At 42.5% G+C, this 18420-nt stretch overlaps 1 protein-coding gene across 1 annotated transcript; it reads right to left on the reverse strand.

Annotated features, from left to right (window-relative positions):
• Positions 1–144: 144 nt before the first annotated feature.
• On the reverse strand, positions 145–16504 carry LOC119210896 (diacylglycerol kinase theta-like). The gene is made up of 23 exons (XM_037461401.2): positions 15315–16504; positions 12448–12527; positions 11409–11508; positions 10832–10917; positions 9929–10054; positions 9508–9661; positions 8940–8996; positions 8754–8851; positions 8006–8223; positions 7832–7922; positions 7697–7751; positions 7499–7560; positions 7205–7355; positions 7080–7118; positions 6675–6790; positions 6418–6569; positions 6000–6148; positions 5744–5922; positions 5530–5630; positions 5296–5442; positions 5110–5221; positions 4850–5002; positions 145–4248 (listed from the first exon to the last, which is right to left on the reverse strand). Exons 1-23 carry the CDS (start codon positions 15538–15540, stop codon positions 4147–4149), a joined length of 2754 nt encoding a protein of 917 aa, XP_037317298.1. The 5' UTR covers positions 15541–16504; the 3' UTR covers positions 145–4146.
• Between the last annotated feature and the right edge of the window lie 1916 nt (positions 16505–18420).

The raw sequence follows: 18420 nt of genomic DNA on the forward strand, positions 1-18420 counted from the left end.
TCAAACAACTAGAAGTAAAAATACATTTAAAAAGTACAAAATTTCTGAAATGAAGCACAAGTATGAAGTAGAAAAAAATGGAAATACTCAAGTAAAGTTTTACTAAAGTACACTTAACTGAGAAATCAGACAGAAACCACAATGTCTTTGTTCTTTAGTTTATTCTGAATTAACACATTATTTAAACACATATGTACATATATTAGTAATAGATTTGTACTACATATTCATCTTTAGTCGTTACAACATTCAGGATAACCTCATTGAAGAGCATCAATTTAACAGTTAGTGCAATTTTACAGTTGAAACAAAAAAAATACAAACATACATTTGATTTTTTTAAGAAAACCTTTAATAAAGCGGAAACTTGGAACACGCAAAAAACATCAGAGCACTGACTGTGTTGATGAGGCACTACGCAAACCTCCACCTGCAAGACAGACCTCAACCTAAAGGACAAATATCTACCCACAGGATAAACCTCCACCTGAAAAATAAACAGTATGCCGGCAGGATAAACCTCCACCTGAAGGACAAACATACCCACAGGATGAATCTCCACCTTAAGGACACCATCCATCTGAAGGAGAAACATCTACCAACAGGATAAACCTCCACCTTAAGGATGAACATCCAGCTGAAGGACAAATATCTATCCACAGGATAAACCTCCACCTTAAGGACAAACATCCATCTGAAGGACTAACATCCACCTTAAGGACAAACATCCATCTGAAGGACTAACATACCCACGGGATAGACCTCCTCAACCTGAAGGGTAAACATGCACCTGGAAGGCAAACATCCACCTGTGGAAGAAGCCTCCACCTTCACGACAGACCACCTTCTGAACAAACCACCTGCAGGAGAGACCTCCACCTGGTCTGCCCTGAGGGGCGGGGCTTAATGACGCTTCGAGGCACGACGGACACAGAGAAGCTGGAATAAAGATGCACATGTTCTTACATTGACTAACAAAGAAGAAGTAGTTCATTTACAGTCCACGGATTTGGATAAACGAGAAAATATCTACAGAGAGCTTCAATATTCTGCTGCACCGTTCTCTAAAATTGAGAGGAGACTAAACTTCAAAGCAATTGGATTCTGTTGTGATTCAGAATATCTCCATGTAAAACAATGATGGAGCCACGTTGCAACGATGATAAACTTCTCCAAAAGTCGTGAAAGATATTTTTTATATCTTTCATGATTTTAAAGCACTTTTATAGAAAATAAATTGGGGAATTTAAAGACAGATTTGACAGTTTGTCACAATTTGAGATTTCAAAGAGAGATTAGTTCCTGTGTTTACCATTGTTGCTTTTACTTAAAAACAACAACTATGAGAAACAGACAAAGATCCAACAATTACCTCCAATCAAATAAAAAACTTGAAATGTTTCAAGAATTGTTTTTGTTTTTTAACATAAGTGAAGCGATGGCAGGAGGTCATGTGAAGGATAATTTGGAAGCAGGATCACAAAGTATTAACATGTAAAACCAGCAGCTGACTTTCTTTAACAGCGACAGTGACCAAAGAGGAGATAACAGGCTGTAAATACACAACATTCAGAACTACAGTACTTCATACATGTAATAAAACACTGTGACGGTGTATACAGTTCAAACTACTCACACTGAGGAGCTCAGCTTTAACGGACGGTTACGTAATGCCGATGTATCTGATCCTTTCTTTCAAAGCCAGAAACCCTCAGCGTTATCTTAATTAAAGTCTTCAAAGTATTTAAGTGTGGTGAATGAGGTTTGGTTTGAGGCTTTGAAGAAAAACAAGATCCTTCAATCTGAAGTCAAACAGAATTTCATGTTATTTTAGCACCAAATAACATCAAAATAATCTCAGTAAAAAAAATAAAACGTATATATTACAACCAAAACAACAGCAATCAAATGCTGTTTTGCTACATAAAGAGCATACTATCTTTAAATGTTTCTTTATGTTCTGTCACTGGGAATGTGGACGAAGTTTTAATTTCTTTGAATCCTCCTCTGGGTTAAAACCCGCAGCCTTTGACAAGTTTTCTCGTGGCAGTAAACAAGTTACAGTTGTGTCTAAATATGGCAATTATTGTAGATCTGGCAAAGTTGTTGAATACTGCAAACCGGCTAAAAAGTATTAAATAAATCTGTAATTTCAGGGGTACCCAAAAGTTGATTCCACATTTTAAACGTTGGATTTCACCACGTAAATCTTTGAATATCACTTTTAATTCTATATTGGCACGCTAACGTAGCAACCATCTGGCTAAGCTAAGCTGTTTTGGTTGCTATCTTCAATCATGACGTGTTCCCGCTGTTTAGTAATTAACCCTCATAAGGTTTGTTAAGGCAATACCACACACTAGCTCGCCTGCTAGTGAACTATCCTATTAGCTTGCAAAGTTAATAGGTTTCAGGTTTAGCTTAGTTAGGAATGCAGATTCCTCTGCCTGCTAGCTATTGGCTGGATCTAGCTGTGACACATTGCCACACTTCATACCCTATCTTATTTATATATAACTTTGATTTACATTTTTATAATCCCATAAAACAAATTTCATTTCAATTTTGTTAGCATGGATACTAGCGAGCAAAGCTAGTAACGTAGCTTGATTATGAGAATTTTCTTTTCTTCCTGTAGTAAAATCTCTAGTTTTGTTTTGACACAGTAGAAAGATAGCTAACTTTCAAGTTATCTTTTCTTCAAGCAAATGTATAATTTAAACCACATTGGCACAACAACCTCTAACACAACACTTTGTCTTAATCTATTTGCACCGCTCAACTAAACTAGGCTTAATAAGAGTCCACAATCTAACCGCTTCCAGAGAAAAACATTCAGTCAAATCGTCAGAGCGGAGCATGTTAGCATCAACTAAAACAAACACCGTCTAGTAGTTTTTGTTATCTTTTCATCAGATTCGGACCAATAGAGTTGACCCTGTTCAAAGGAACGTTAAAAGCAAATCTTTTGTAACTTATAACTTGTATGGATAATTGTCAGGATTTCAAAGTCAATCTAAATAAAGTTGTTCAAATAAGGCTGCTCACTTGGTCACTTTTGATAAGATCATATTAGCCATATGCTAAAAAACTAAAATCTATTACAGTTATCTCTTCTCTCTTGCTGTTTTTTTTTCTTCACAAGATGTATTATCTAAAATTCTTCTAATATGCTAAAAAGACACCGTCTGGTCATAAGTTGTCACGTCACAAAAGATTAATTAAATTAATCTTGTGCAAAATTATTCAGTTTAAAAGTGTCCCACTTTTCATCTGCTGGGAAACCAACAGTTTATCTCTACGTTTACACTTTTTACCACAGCTCAGACTGATCTAAATTTTATGTGTTGGTTTCAAGTCCCTTGACCCCTTTCAGTTACACATTGGGGTTTCAGAGATGTTACGCGCTCATTGACTTTTCGCAGCATGAATGTTACAAACAATTTTCACAGAAGAGGAAGTATTATTAATTAGCCTCCTGGAAGATCTGTGGTTTAGATGAACATGATGTGGTTGCAGCTTCTGAAAGAAACTGCCTGTCGTCAGGAGTTCTGCTGTTTCTTCATATCCTCTTATGACAATATGACTGAGGTTATGAACACTTTATAGCTGCACAATATTATCCACAACTAAAGTTATTACGATTAATCAACTGACACTGCTACTTACTGTACAAATACAGTTACATCTGGACAGAATCTACTTCTTTTAAATACTGTCATAGATTCTTTATGTTCAAACTGAAGCTTATCCACACTGAGAAATTGTCATCTCTTTCTCCATCGATGCAGAATTCCTATTTCAAATCTGATAATTACTTGTTACTCTTGCGTTTTTAAAAGAAGAAAAAAACGTTGCTGTTACAGTTGCTGTATATTAACCGTGAAGTCTTTAAGTGATAAACGCTTGGTCAGCAGGATGAAAATGTGATCCCAACTGGACGGTAATTGAGGCGATCCAGGACCTCCTCCCAGCGCGCGCAGCCAGTAAACATTGAGCGTCCCCCCCGTGTCCGGTTTGACCCGCATCTCATCGCCGTCGCTACCGAAGCGACACGAGTTGCCTCACAGCCTGCCGCCGGAAACAAATCCCGCCCCCACCCCCCCCATCTGGCAGCAGGACGCCGGGTGATGATTCCGAGGCAGGTCAGTGGCCTCCTTCTCTGGAGGACGGACTCTCAGCGCGCCTGTCCTTCGAGCTGGCCGAGGACTTCTTCTGCTTCTGCTTGGACTTCCTCAGCATCCGGACCTGCAGACGCAGCAGAGGAACAAACGTAGTGTAAACAAGTACTAAACAACTACGGGCATACACACTAAGCTGCAGATAGACTACAAGAATACAAACTAAGCTATGGATCCACTACAAAGATACACACTAAGCTACGGATAAACTACAAAGATACACACTAAGCTAGATATAAACTACAAAGATACACACTAAGCTACAGATAAAATACAAAGATGCATACTAAGCTACAGATAAAATACAAAGATGCATACTAAGCTACAGATAAAATACAAAGATGCATACTAAGCTACAGATAAAATACAAAGATGCATACTAAGCTACAGATAAAATACAAAGATACAAACTAAGCTATGGATAAACTACAATGATACACACTAAGCTACAGTAAATACAATGATACACACTAAACTACTGTAGATTAGATAGATTATAGAATATATTAAACTACATGTATGCCCAGAATATCCCAAACTCTTGACAAACAAAAGCTACACACAGAAAATACCACACAACAGACACAGAACATGTTTTAATGAACGCAGTATGAATTGACAGAGGAGAAGAAATAAGAATAAAGACAAGAGGTCTGCGGGGGACAAACCTTCGGTCCAGCAGCGGAGATGATGATGTGTCCCGGCGGCTGGATCCACGGCTCCCCGTCCACCTGCACAGGTATGGGTTTGTTCACCGTCAGCCGGATGTAGTTCCCTTGAGCAATGCGAATCCCCGAGCGCAGACCGCTCTGAACCTGGCCCTACACGCACGCACGCACACACAGACACACACACACACACACTGTTGAAAGCTCAGAGAGGCGCCAGTAAGGGGACATTGAGTCTCTGGAGGCGGGACTCGTCTCACCATGTGGACGACGCCGGTGACGCCGACCACCTCTAGCATGCCGTCGTCGATCCTCGGCTTCCCGTGGCGAACATCAACCTCCGACCCCCACAAGTCGGCACCAGAGCCCCAACTACACACACACACACATAAGTAAGTGTGGGGCCACGGCGGCGGCAGGCAAGGAGTGTGAGGAGCGCGTGCTACCTGGGGATGTTGAGGAAGATCAGACCCTCGATGTGAGGCAACGGGACGTCCCGACCGTCCACCTGCAGCCGCAGCTCCTTGTGGAGGCTCCTGGTGGCGCTGATCTTCTGCAGTCCGACCTTCACGTACACCCCTTTGTTGTGGAACCTAAGGGGTCGAGGGTCAGGAAAATTCCGTTTTTGACTCGGACGCATTGCAGCAGTCCAAGAGATCCCGGTTGAGCCGAAGCTTTACCTGCTGGTGAACTTATCCGGCTCGTCCTCGCGGGCCTGGTGGAAGTCGAGGCTGACGTCTGCGTCGATGCCCAGGCCGAAGTAGTTGTTCATCTGCACGATCTGAGACACAAGCACGAATCAGAACCGTAAGATTACTGGTAACGGCACATTTTGAAATGATTTACTTTAGTTCACTGCTTTACATCGGAATTGCATTTGCCGATTTTCCGGACCTTAGGGGGCTCCAGGAAGCCGTTTTCCTTGCCGTCTTCGGAGATGTCCTGCGCGTCCAACAGGATGGTCCACCGGTCCATCAAGACCTCGTCCGCCTCGTCCACAGAGACCAGGATGTGGTGAGGGTCCTCGCCGCCATAGCCGGCTCCCCATCGCAGGACTCGGGCCAAGTCGTTCCCTGGCGGGTCGGAGAGGGACTTTAGAGCCTGAGGACCCTGAACCCTGAACCCTGAAACGTGAACCCCGATCCCTCACCTGTTCCCAGCGGTACAATGCCGATGGGCGGCTCCCGACACACTAGCTTGTGCCGGATGGCCTCCAGCACCCCCAGCACCCAGCCGGTGGTCCCGTCCCCCCCACAGACCAGCACCCGGAACTTGGGAACCTCCCGGAAGGTGTGGAGGCTGCAGCAGAGGAGACCAAAGCTCAGACACGTTTTAACATCGCAGCATGAAAAAAAGGCCTGGAGAGTTCACGGAAAGACTCGAATGTCTTCACTGTGAGCACAGAGGAGCCAAAAGGTCAAAGGTCAGAGCTGCAGCTGTCCTCTCAAAGTACATATAGTTGCATGCAATGTACATTCAAATGCGATGTTTTATCATCATCACTATTATCATCATCACCACCACCACTGTCTGGCTCTTCCAGTTGGGGGTGCGTTTGTTTTCCTCACCCGGCCAGCGGCCCTCCGTTGGAAATGTCAAAGACCTGATGAGGGTTGAGCAGCTTCCTGAAGGCGTAGAGGAGCTCTCGGCCCTTCATGCCGCCACTCTTTGGGTTGACGAACACCAGCAGGGGACAGATGTCCTCTCTCGGCGCGACACACTGAAGGAAACGACTCTATAGTTTACACGTTTTTATAAAACCAACATGTGACGGAAACCCTCACGTGCCCTCCCCTGACGGTGTTTGTGGTTAAAGTGCGCTCACCTCAATCTCTGCAATGACGAGCGACGTCAACGTCTTGTTGTTCACGCTGGTGTCTTTAGCCAACATGTAGATCCTCTCCGCTTCAGAGAAACACGAAACCTGCAGCGCCACCGCACCTGAGATAGATATGTAGTACATTCCCCTCATGCTACTTTACAGATTAAGATTTTTACCTGCAAGACATTGGTTATTTATTCTACATTGTTATAATGTTTATTTACAAGTTAAACTCCCAAACAGTAACAACTAACTAAGAAAGCAGGAATAAATCATTCTGACGGAATGTTTTTAAGAAAAGGTTTTTTGCAAACTATTCAATCAAGGATTAAAACTAATTCAAACGTAATAAATAACATGACATAATCTACAAATGTCGTACTGCACACGACGAACTTCATATCTCACCTTGAGTGGGGTAGACGTGGCTCAGGGTGACCAGATGACCTGCAGAGACAGAGAAACAGGAAGTGAGGGGTGTGCGGGTAGACGCGCCTCGGCGCCTCACGTCAGAAGCGGCGGCTCAGACTCACTCTTGATGCTCAGCTGTTCCTGGATCAGCTGGACATACTCCTCTCTGTTCAGCAGCGGGGTCAGGCCTCCGATCAGGAGGCTGACCTGCACCACCGACTTCCTGTCCTCCACCAGGTAGAAACGGGTCTGGTTCATCTGACGCAGGGACACCTGGTAAAAATCACTCAGTCAGTCCACCGTGTTGGATCTCCTCCTCCTGATCTATTCCTCCTGCAGGAGCTCAGTGTGTCACATGTCCTCCTACCTCCCTGATCTCCTCCTGCAGGAATTCAGTGTGTCTCATGTGCTCCTACCTTTCTGATCTCCTGCAGTTTGTCCTGAATCTTCTCCTGAGGAGTCAGCGTCTGTCTCTGAACTAGAGGGCAGAGGAGGAGACGTTTTTATACAAATTAAAAGAGTTTATCTTTGGATTTGGAAAGTGACGATTCATACACTTGAGAGGGTTTTAAAAAAAAACGAGCACAAACTAAATATTGTCTAATGAATAAAACCTTGCTTGCTGCTCATGTAGACCTCCATCAGGCTGAAGCTGGAGGCGTCTTCCTCCTGAAACAACACACACACACACTCTTTAAAAATTAAATAAAAATATGTAAAAAACAACAAACATTAAAACATGTAGTCACCTGTCTCTGGAGCAGACGGAGGACCTCGGAGAGGACTGATGCTGCCGTGCTTTCTTTAGAGACGGAGACGGAGACGACGGCGGCCCCCGACCTAGAACACACAGCGGGAGAGACCCTTAACGACCTGGGGGAGGGGCGCTCTACGTTTGAGCCACATGGAGGGCCTTCTCTCACCTGGGCCGGGCCGTGTACACCTTGATGACCTCGGTGTCCCGGAGTTTTGCCCTCAGCAGCCAGGCGTCGCCTCCGTCCTTCAGGGAGCCCCCCCGGTTATCAGTACCGCCGTTGCGGTTGAGGATGTCTTCGCTATGGAGACGATGCGTGTAGCTGACCTCTTTCAGCTCAAAGTCCTGAGGGTCGTCCGGCAGGTAGAAGGCCCTCAGCGCCGCCTCCTGCAGGACGACACCGGGGCTGCAGCGTCAGGCCAAGACTCATGAGTAATACTAATTGCATCAGTATTACAGAATATATTTTTTATAAATATTTAAAAAATACATTGATTTTTTTTTAATACAGAAAATAAAAGGATTGAAAAATAATTAATGAAACAAAGAACTATTGAATATTGAATATGAAAGTATATTTTCCTAAATTTAAAGTTATAGTCAAAAGACACTGTTACCTATGTTACCATATTTGTCATTATAATAACACAAATAAAGATTAATTTAATTGTTACATTATTACTTAAAGATGGAGATGAAGATGGAGGCTTTTTCCTGGATATGATTTAAATTCTGCATTGTATTACTTAAAACCATCTTTTACAGAATTACAATAAACTTCTTTTATTTTGAAAAACAAATGCCTATTCCTGAAGTTGACCTTTAGATAGCATTGACATGGGAAGTATTGGTAGCAGTACTACCGTTAGTAGTAGTAGTAGTATTTGTAGTGGTCATTGTGTGTGAAATGCTCTCACCACCACTTCCTCGTTCTTTGTGGCTCTCATGATGGAAACCAATCGGAAGGAGCCACGCTTTACGGCATCATCGCCATCGTACACCTTGAGCTGTTTACCTGTTGGACGCGGACACACACGCCATTAGTGTCTCATGACCTGTCTCTGGAGGTCAACTATGGATGGATGTGGACCATGTGGACTGACCTGTCTCTGGACCCTCTTTAGATGCAGCAGCAGTCTGATCCACATCGTCTGAGTTATCTGAGACAAACATGGAGGGAAACAAAGATTAAAGAGAAACAAAACTTCAGAAACATGACAGTAAATTAGTATACAGATTAAAAAAGAACTTCCTGTTACAGATTCATGAGTTAAGCTGGTTCAAGGTTCAAGGTGCTCATACGGTCTCTATTTGTAGACACACACACACGCTTATATGTATTGTGTATACATGTATAGACCTGTAAATATACACACACACAGTCTACAAATAAGATCTTATACTGTTTTACTTTGAGTCACGAACTTTGTGCACATTCTCTCTATAGAACACATGAAGTTAATCTTATTTGAATGATTAATAATTCGTCATTGCTCATGTCGGGATTGCGTTAGAGCAAAAAAAAATAAGAAAACTCAATTTTATGGTTTCCTCAGCTTTGATGAAGAAGCAATGCTTCCAGTAAGCGAGCTGAGTGTTTCGGCATCACAGAGGAAGTGGTCTGGAGCTGTGTGTGTGTGTGTGTGTGTGTGCGTGCGTTTGCGTGTGTACCCAGCTCTTGGCTGCAGCTCTCCGCGATGCGGTAGCAGTGCATCTTGCTGAAGTTCCTGAAGTGGAGACGAACCCGGTCCGGATGCAGCGTCATGCAGCGCAGACGTCCCAGGGTGCACTCTGGTGGCACGCCAAGGTAACACGACGCGTGGCTCTGCAGAGGCCGACAGGAAGAGACACAAACCTTCGTATCTGGACGTACGTCACGTTACATTTCGTCATCAGGAGACTTGCCAGGACTCCTGATTCCTGGTCTGCGGGTCTAGAGGCATGTAAGTCTGCTGTTTTACAGGTCTAGAAGTCGGCTGGTCTGCTGGACAGGTTTAGCGGTACGCATTCTGCAGGTGTCTGTGAGTGGGCTAAAGGTCTGTAGGTCTAATGGCCTGAAGCTCTGGTCTGATGCGGATCGGCCGGTCCTCACCGTGACGCCGCACCACTCGCACCTCATCCCCGACAGGACCTCAGACGAGCCGCACGAACGCCGACACACGTCACACCTGGCCGCCGAGGGCAGGTTGCCCTCCCTCCAGTGGTGGTGAAACGTATCCTGCAGCGACAGAAAGTAGATCCCGAGTGAGACGGCATTACAGAACTGAGGAAACATATCAATGAGCCTCACTGCTGCTCCTTCGTCCCCATATATTACCTATTATTAATTATGAGTTATATTACAATGGTATTATTTATTACATGTGTGTTTTTAAACATTGTCATGTCCAGTAGGAACTAGGAGGCTTTACAGCTGAGAACCAGTCTGAACCAGTCAGTCAGCAGATCTACAGGAGCTTCATGCGATTGATGTTTAATTAGCGACTGAGAACCGATCAATCAGCTCGTAGCGAGACACACACACACACACACACACACAAAGTCTTTGATTAAAGCGTGTGGGGCCGCTGCAGGTGTCATGTGATCAGTCAGACTGATAAATGACATGCAAACACATTCATTGATCTCACTATCATTATACTGTAGATCACCTGTTGCTTTGAAGTATTAAAGTCCTTTGCAGCAGATATGTGATTTTGGAAGAATTACATAAACTCAACTCTGTCACCATCAAGAATACCAACTAGACGACGACATCTGAGGTCATGGGTCAGAGCCCAAAGGTCAGAGGTCTCTTGCTGTCCTTACAAAGTAGGTATTGTTGCACGTAATATGCATTCAATTCAACATTCCACCTCTGGCCCACCCTCTATTGGAAGTGGACGTAGTCATGGTGATGTCATCATCTGGTTTGTGGACCTCGATTTTGACAGAGTAGAATCAGAAAAGGACATTATTCAGTGACACCAGCGTCACAAACCGGCAGGTAAATCACCTGCTCCAGAGTCTCGTCCAGGTGGGAACTGCGACAATCAGCACAGCTGAAGACGGCACAGTCTGCGTGGACATGCAGCTCACACACTGAAACACACACACGTGTTACTCTAATTACATGCTGGTCGCAGGAGTTCACATCTTGAATGGGAGGTCAAAGGTCACAACAGAAACCTCTCTGCCTGGTCTTCACCAGTTGTAGTTTTTAAACATTTATACACCTATTAATTATACTTATTAAACGTCTTTTGGTCTTTTTGGCTTAGGGAATATTTTGTTGAGTTTTGAGTTTATTCCGTTTTAAATTGATTTTTTATGAAACAATTTTAATATTCATTTATTTTAACGTTTTTAAACATTTTTCTTTAAAAAATGATGTCACAACAAAGATCAGAGGTTTAATAAGCAGACATGTTTTGAATTTACAAGTAAAGATCATTTTCATTATATAAAAATTAGTATAATTATTTTTTATATGTTTGAGTCTTGAGATTGTCTCAGAGATTGTTTATTATTATTATTTTCTCGGTTGGATAATATCGATGGAAAATAACACACTGGTTGAACTGGTTCCTGACCTTCACAGCGCAGCGCCCCGTTCCCTTCCGTCAATTTCCTGCAGACGCTGCAGAAACGTTTCTTCTGGCCGGCGGGTCCGAAGCAGTGAGCAATGGGAACCTGCAGGGGGCAGCGAGGGGACTCGGTCAACAACGGCCGAAAGCTAACGGCCGAAAGCTAACGGCCGAAAACTAACGCTAAAGCTGACGGCCGAAAGCTAACTGAGAAAACACGCCGGCATGTCGACGCTGCCGAGAGAGATAAAGGCATGATAAAACAACCTGGTCACAAACAAAGAAATACAACTTTGTAAACAACAAGGCTGCAGTTGAAGAAACCAAATAGTCTTGTTTTTACACATATTTGGTAGAAATTTAAAAAAATCTCTTTATAAAGGCTATAACCTGTGATTAAAAAAATCTCTGTAAGATCTCAGCTTAAAGTCAATAATGGCTTGACAGAGGATTTGGATTATCCGTCATATGACAACGTTACTAAAAGCAACGGATCCTGTGATACAACAACGCGACACGTCAACATCGAGCACCAGGTGCTGTGGGGGGTGGGGGGGCACCATCAAATAAAAAGAAAAATTGGTTAAATGTTTCTAAGTAAAAGAGTATCGCCTTGTCAACTAGTATTGTACATACAGTATTGAAATAGTGTTTTATCTTTGTTCAATGACAGGAACACAAGAGCATTAATGCCACAACACAGTTCTGCAGGAGTGTTAAAACCCAAAGTGACCCAATGAGTCAGCCTTTCATTTCCCGTACCCTCCTCTTGAGGTGTATGTGTCTATTAAACGTGGAGTAAAAACTACCTCTGTGATGTACAATAGTAAAAGTACAAGATTTACCTCAAATGTGGTACGGTAAAAAGTACAATATGTACTTCTGATATGTACCAGAGCACAGAGTACTTAAGTAAAGCGCTAGTACCTTGCACCAACACTTAAGTCCAGTACTAAATATGTGTGTTACTCAGTCAAGTTCATCGCCCGTTTATTGATCCGGCGCCAATCAATAAACGTCACGTCGGGCCGTTTGTTTTACTCACCCTGACCAAAGACGGGGTCATGCAGGAACAGGCCCAACGCAGCGTCTTCAGGCATTTCTCGTGACACATGAAGTTACACACTGAGGGAGGAGGAGACAAAGAGGACCGTCAGAGGCCGCCGAGCAAGGCAGCGACAGGTTGTAGGTTTCTAATTTACTTTAATCACCCACAATCCATTGCAATCCGATTTGTTTGGTTGCATTACATCACCTTTATCACAATCTCAGACTCAGTCACGGAAATGAAAAGTAAAAAAATTAATTCTAACTGAATCTACACTCAGTGAATTAAGTCATTGCTTTCATTGACATCATTTACTTACATTGGAGAAATTTTAGACAAAGGAGGCCATTTAAAAAAAAAAATTGCTCTGACATCAATGAGTAGAAATACAGACATCAAACAACACGGTTTAGACAGAAATAAGACCACGGCTTTGAGGCGCTTGGACCAAAATAACACCAAAACTTTCAGTGGTTTAGACCAAGACTATGGGTCTTTGGTTTAACTTTTTCTTTTGGTATATAGTGATGTTATTACTTCAGTATTTCAACAGTAGTATTACTCCTTTGACTTTAGTAAAGTACTACTTTTTCCACCCAATGCTCCAATGGAACCATTTTTTCTGTATTAATATCCCCTTTAATTAAATATTGTTGAGTTTGGACCATCAAAACAAGACAATTGAAAACTCATACAAAGAAATAGAACTTATGTCTTCTGATGTTTTACAAATTATGAATAAATTTGAACCAGTTAATTGAAAACACAGTTGCACAATTTTTGCAGGCAAAAATAAAACTGTCTTCCTTGAACAACGAGAGTCTTTTTCTCGGTCTGAGCGGTGCACCACCAATGACAGTTTGACAGCTTCCTGCAGATACTATCTCATTTGACCTTTATTTAAACACAAAGAGACGCTGTGGGGAACAAGGGGGCTGTTTTAAGAGTTCATGCAGTCAGTGCTACAGAAAAAAAACACTAAAAGTAAGAAATCAAATATCAACATAACAGATATAAAAAAAAACTTAAAACATTCCACAGTTTCTTCATGAATACTCAAGTTATGGACACAAGCTCATATTTCTATTTCTCAAAAACACGTTGAATCGGTTTGTTTGAATCTGGTGATTCTCTCTAGTGACCACCAGGGAGCGACTCCTCTGCTCCAATAAAAGTCTATGAGAAAATGACTCTGCTTCTCTCGATTTATTCCCTTAGTAAACATTGTAAACACTAGTTTATGGTCTTAATCTCTAGTTTCAAGTCTGCTTCATTACAGCATGACGTTCATTGAGTAAATGATGGTCCATTTAGAGTCAAACAAACCATAAAGTAGGCCGATGCTTTAGGGCGGGGCCATAGGCTGATGGACAGGTCTCTAGCAGAGACGTATAGTGCGTCTCTACGTCCTTATCAGTCCCAATATGCGCACTTCCTGTTCACTGGTTTTAAAAAAAACAAAACAAGATGAGGACGCCAAGATGCACACAGGCTGATAAGTGGCGTCACCATGACTACCACCTCTTTGCATACAGTTGTTGGTTTCCACCTGTTGAAACTTGCTCTGGAGCACCTGTAACCACACCCACTAGTAATGTCACGACATTATACTCGGACTGATATCCGATCCGAACTTTAAAGAAACGATCAGACATTGTTCATCTTCATATTTGATATTTTAAAATGTAACTTGTGTATTAAATCACGTGATGCCTCTCAATTAAAACAGTGAAAAGTATTTAACTTAACTATTTGAATGGTCACAAAGGGTAAACATGTGAAAAACCGTCATTTGAATGATCTCAACCAAAAAAAGTTATATTATATGGATATATGTTAAATATCCACAGCCAGATGTAACACTTTGATGACATCACATGTTTTGTTAAGCCAACTCCACAGTTTAAAGAAAACTATTCGTAATCCGGCCGAGCGGTGATGTTGTTGTTGTTGATGATGTTGTGCAGCTTTTAATGCATCTGCTGCTGTTTGATGATGAAGATGATGATGGTCAGGACTGTCACACAAACATGCCTCCTGTTGCCATGCCAACCCAGGAGAAGTAAATCACGACTTGACTACAGCGCAGATCGTGGACAACCAGTGTGTTACTGGGCAGAGTGGTGTTTGTGCGTGTGTTTGTGCGTGTGTGTGTTTGTGTGTGTGTGTGCGTGCGTGTGTGTGTGAGAAGGTCCTCTTGGATCTGCTCTTCAGTTCGCCTGTTGAATTCATGATTTGGTCGTGGCTTTGTGAGGTCAAAAGAAATAAGGGGAAGGAAAGGAAAGGAAATTGAAAAAGAAAGGAAATGGAAAAGGAAGAAAATAGGAGACAAAAGATTAAAAATACAGAAAGGCAAAGGAAAGCAGGAAAGGAAAGAAAGGAAAAAAAGGAAAGGGAGGAAAAAATGACATAAAAGCCGGGCAAAGGAAAGAGGAAAAAAGGAAAGAAAAGAAGGGGACGGACTAGAGAGGGAAATAAAGGAAACAGAATAATAGGAAGAGACAAGAATAGAAAAAAAGAGGATAGTGAAAAAGAGATGAAATGAAGGAAGGAATTATTCTTGTTTTCTCCAGTCAGGATCTGTTCTGTGATCGGGTCTGAGATCTGGACAAAGATCTGGTCTCAGGCCCAGTTTACTTGATGTTAGATATCTACTGTCGGTTGTTACACTTTTAAAGAGGAATCACCCAAACAGACTTGGTTCAGGGTCACCTGAACCTCCTCAGGCAGCAGGAACAACCAGCCTGGGGTCGCTGGTTCGATTCCCTCAAACAAGCAGGCACTTATGTGGGGGGAGTTCACGTTATTACTATAAATAAGTAACGACTTATCATTAATAATACACACGTTTAATGTAGACTTACCTTCACACAGGAAGCCAACAAGCCCCCAGATGAAGTCGCTGCAGCTGTGGCAGAAGGTGGGCTTGGTCAGGGTCACCCTCTTCAGGCAGTGGCCCGGTGCGGAGCTCTGGTACTTGGGCCGCATACCGGGGGACTGCTGCGCCTTCTTCTTCCCGGACGAGGGGCTCGCTATCCGGCAGTCCTCGGCGTCCAAGTCCGGTGGTCGGTTCCTGGCGGAGTCCGCCATGTCCTCTCACTCACTCAAACTCAAAACCAGGTGTGGTGGAGGAGATGCAGAAAAAGAAAAAACGGTATCTTTAGTAAATATTCCGGCAGCGCGACATCCCCCACGGGGCCGGACACGGCGGCGCAGCAGCCCGGCGACGGTGCGCCGTCCTCGGCGTGTTTGTCCCGGAGCCCCCCACCCCACCCGCCCCAGAAGCTTATATTCCAGGTCCTCAAAATGCAGAGTAGGCAGTCGGGTCACGACAAGGGGATTCTAACGAGGTAAGTTCTCCGACACCCGGTTAAGAGTCATCCACGCCGGCTGGTCCCATCGGTAGCGCCCGGCGCAGAGGGCTCAGCGCTCGGCGTGTGGACCCGCAGCTCCCCGGCCTTCTCTCTCTCTCTCTCTCTCGGGCCGGAGCTGCTCCCTGAAATACTAATCGTTTGCTTCACCTTCCTTAAAACGAAAGAGAGAGAGAAATGTGAGGGAGTTCCAGGAGAGCCAGCAACCCCTTTTTTTCATTCGACGTCGCCGACGTCCACCACGCCGAGATCAGAGTCCCTCCGCCCGGAGACAGCGGTGCCACCCCGCGGCGCTGCGTACCGCTGAATGAATAAGAGATGAACTAGCGATCTCTGGATGTTGTGTCCGGCGGAAGGAAATCTTCTGTGTTGTCGGTTGCTCTTTTTGGGGGGGTCGAAGCGCTCATAGCCGGTAGAAAGACGCGAGGAACCGGGAGAGGAGACGTCCGAACAGCCGCCGCAGCGACGGAGACCAAATATTATTCAACAAGTGTTACGAGAAACCGGAGGGGGTTCCTCCTCCTCCTCCTTCTTCTACTTCTTCTTCCTCCTCCTCCTCCTCACAGGGCTACTTCTTCTTCCGCGTCTGAGACTCACCAGCACTGATTTACTCCTCCTCCTCCTCCTCCCCTTCATCCCCGATCCTCGTCTCCTTACCTTCCTCCCTTTCCACCCTTCCTGCCCTCCTCACCATTGGGGCTCCTCTGGATCTCATTAAACGACTGAATAATTCATAAACAACCCTTTTATATTCGTATCCTTCCTCTTTTCTGAGTCTTTCCTTCCTCATTTTGTTTCCTCACTTCCTTCCTTACTTTGTTTCTTGTTGTTGTTTTAGGATTCTCTGTGGAAATCCGTGTCTTTTTTTAACAGACGACAGCTTCGTTTCCTTTTAAACAACATGCATCGTGCAGAAACGCCTTCTTTGTGCATGTATTTTGGTAGATCAGCGTTGGGTCAGATTCTAAAGTAGAATTGATCATCAATAGACATTATGATATAAGCCTGCATTGATCCACAGAGAAATAGAGAAAATCAAATAAAGATAATAAAAAAAATAACAGTAACAAGATAATAGTTCTCATAATATGAATACTAAATCAGATATTTATCTATAATATTACACATAACAGATTGTTTTGAATGTAGTTGAGTATAAAATACCATCATGTAGATCACTTGAAGGAATGTCTTTTGGCAAAGATTGATCAAGAATTACAACAATAGAACAGAGTTAAAGCAGGAATACATATAAACAATAAGGTTACGCGTATAAGAGCTGATAATTCCCCAGTAAACATGTGACTATTTCTATTTTCCCCCAAATACATACATTTATACGGTATTGTTCTTATTCGGGTACCTTCATATATTCACAATAATCTCAAAATAAGATATTGTGCTTTGAATACAAAATGTGGAAGTAAGTAGAAAAAACACAGAAGTTCAGTTTTACATTTCATTTACATCTTTATAACCTAATAACATACCTTTGATATCCAAAAAGAAAAGAAGTATTTATGGTATAAATAAATAATATTCTCCACAGAGAGCTGAGCAAATATCGTTTTAATAGATAACTAATGTCGTTATGTTGTTTGTCCTCTATTGTACCTTCTGTCTCTAACCACTAGAGGTCAGCGTCACACAGCGAAACGGATTCTTTAAGATATCGATTAGCGATACCATAGTCAGGCAGAAAGTAAATCTCAACTGTTCAAACTTCTAAATAACCTTCACCTTCCAGAACCAAACAGATGTTCAGTTGTATAAAACATTTTTCGAGCCAGCAACAATGTTACCTAGAAATTAAGGAAATAGAGCAGTCTTATCTATTTCCTCATTTATTTTGTTCTCTGCAGGTTTGGAGTTCTAATAAATATTGAAGAACACTTATGTCTATCTGATTGACCTATAATTCCACTTTGCCGTAAACTTATAACGTCTATTTTCATCTCGACCACAAGGTGGCGATGTAGCTCAACACATCAGGATTCTGTGCAAAAAGAGAATTCAACTCTTAAAAATGTTTTTAAAGCTAAATAATAAACAGAAAGAGAGCTTCCATTCAAACACTATGAAACATGATTTAATTAAAGTTTGGAATCATTTCAATTTACTTGTTTTTTATTCCTTTTCAGCAACACAGAACAGTGAAGTGAACAGTGAATATTATTTATTAAAATCAATAAAGAAAACAAATGACACAGCGGTTCTATTCATTGGAATTAAAAAAACAAACAAATAGAGAGTAAAGTGGTTACTGGAGTATTTCGTGAGAGCAGCAGAGGATTGTGGGAAAAGATTAAGCAGTTAATTCACTATTCGCTATTAAAGAGGGTTTTTATTCGTTAATTTGTAGTTCACAGGTCAAGAAATGTACGTTCTTTCTCTTTGAGGGAAATGCGTTTAATTTACAGCAGAAAGTTGAAATGTAAAGTTAGAAAGTAACTTCCAGACATGAACCAACCAGCGACACCAGAGCTTAGAATTAAATAAATATTCACATGAAACTAACTCACAAAGGAAAGCAGTATTTGAGTCTATTGTTATTTAAAGTTATATAGCACACAGAAACTAATTTAGTCACACAAATAGC

This window comes from Pungitius pungitius, chromosome 2 (assembly GCF_949316345.1).
Source record: "Pungitius pungitius chromosome 2, fPunPun2.1, whole genome shotgun sequence".
In the NCBI taxonomy this organism is placed as follows: Eukaryota; Metazoa; Chordata; class Actinopteri; order Perciformes; family Gasterosteidae; genus Pungitius; species Pungitius pungitius.

Excerpts from the sequence above, each read along its gene's own strand:
- LOC119210896 (XM_037461401.2), bottom strand. The coding sequence starts at position 15,540 with ATGGCGGACTCCGCCAGGAACCGACCACCGGACTTGGACGCCGAGGAC. Across the intron at positions 7,119-7,204 it reads GGAACAGCTGAGCATCAAGA|GTCATCTGGTCACCCTGAGC; the intron begins GTGAGTCTGAGC and ends CTGTCTCTGCAG. Across the intron at positions 6,149-6,417 it reads AACGGAGGGCCGCTGGCCGG|CCTCCACACCTTCCGGGAGG; the intron begins GTGAGGAAAACA and ends CCTCTGCTGCAG.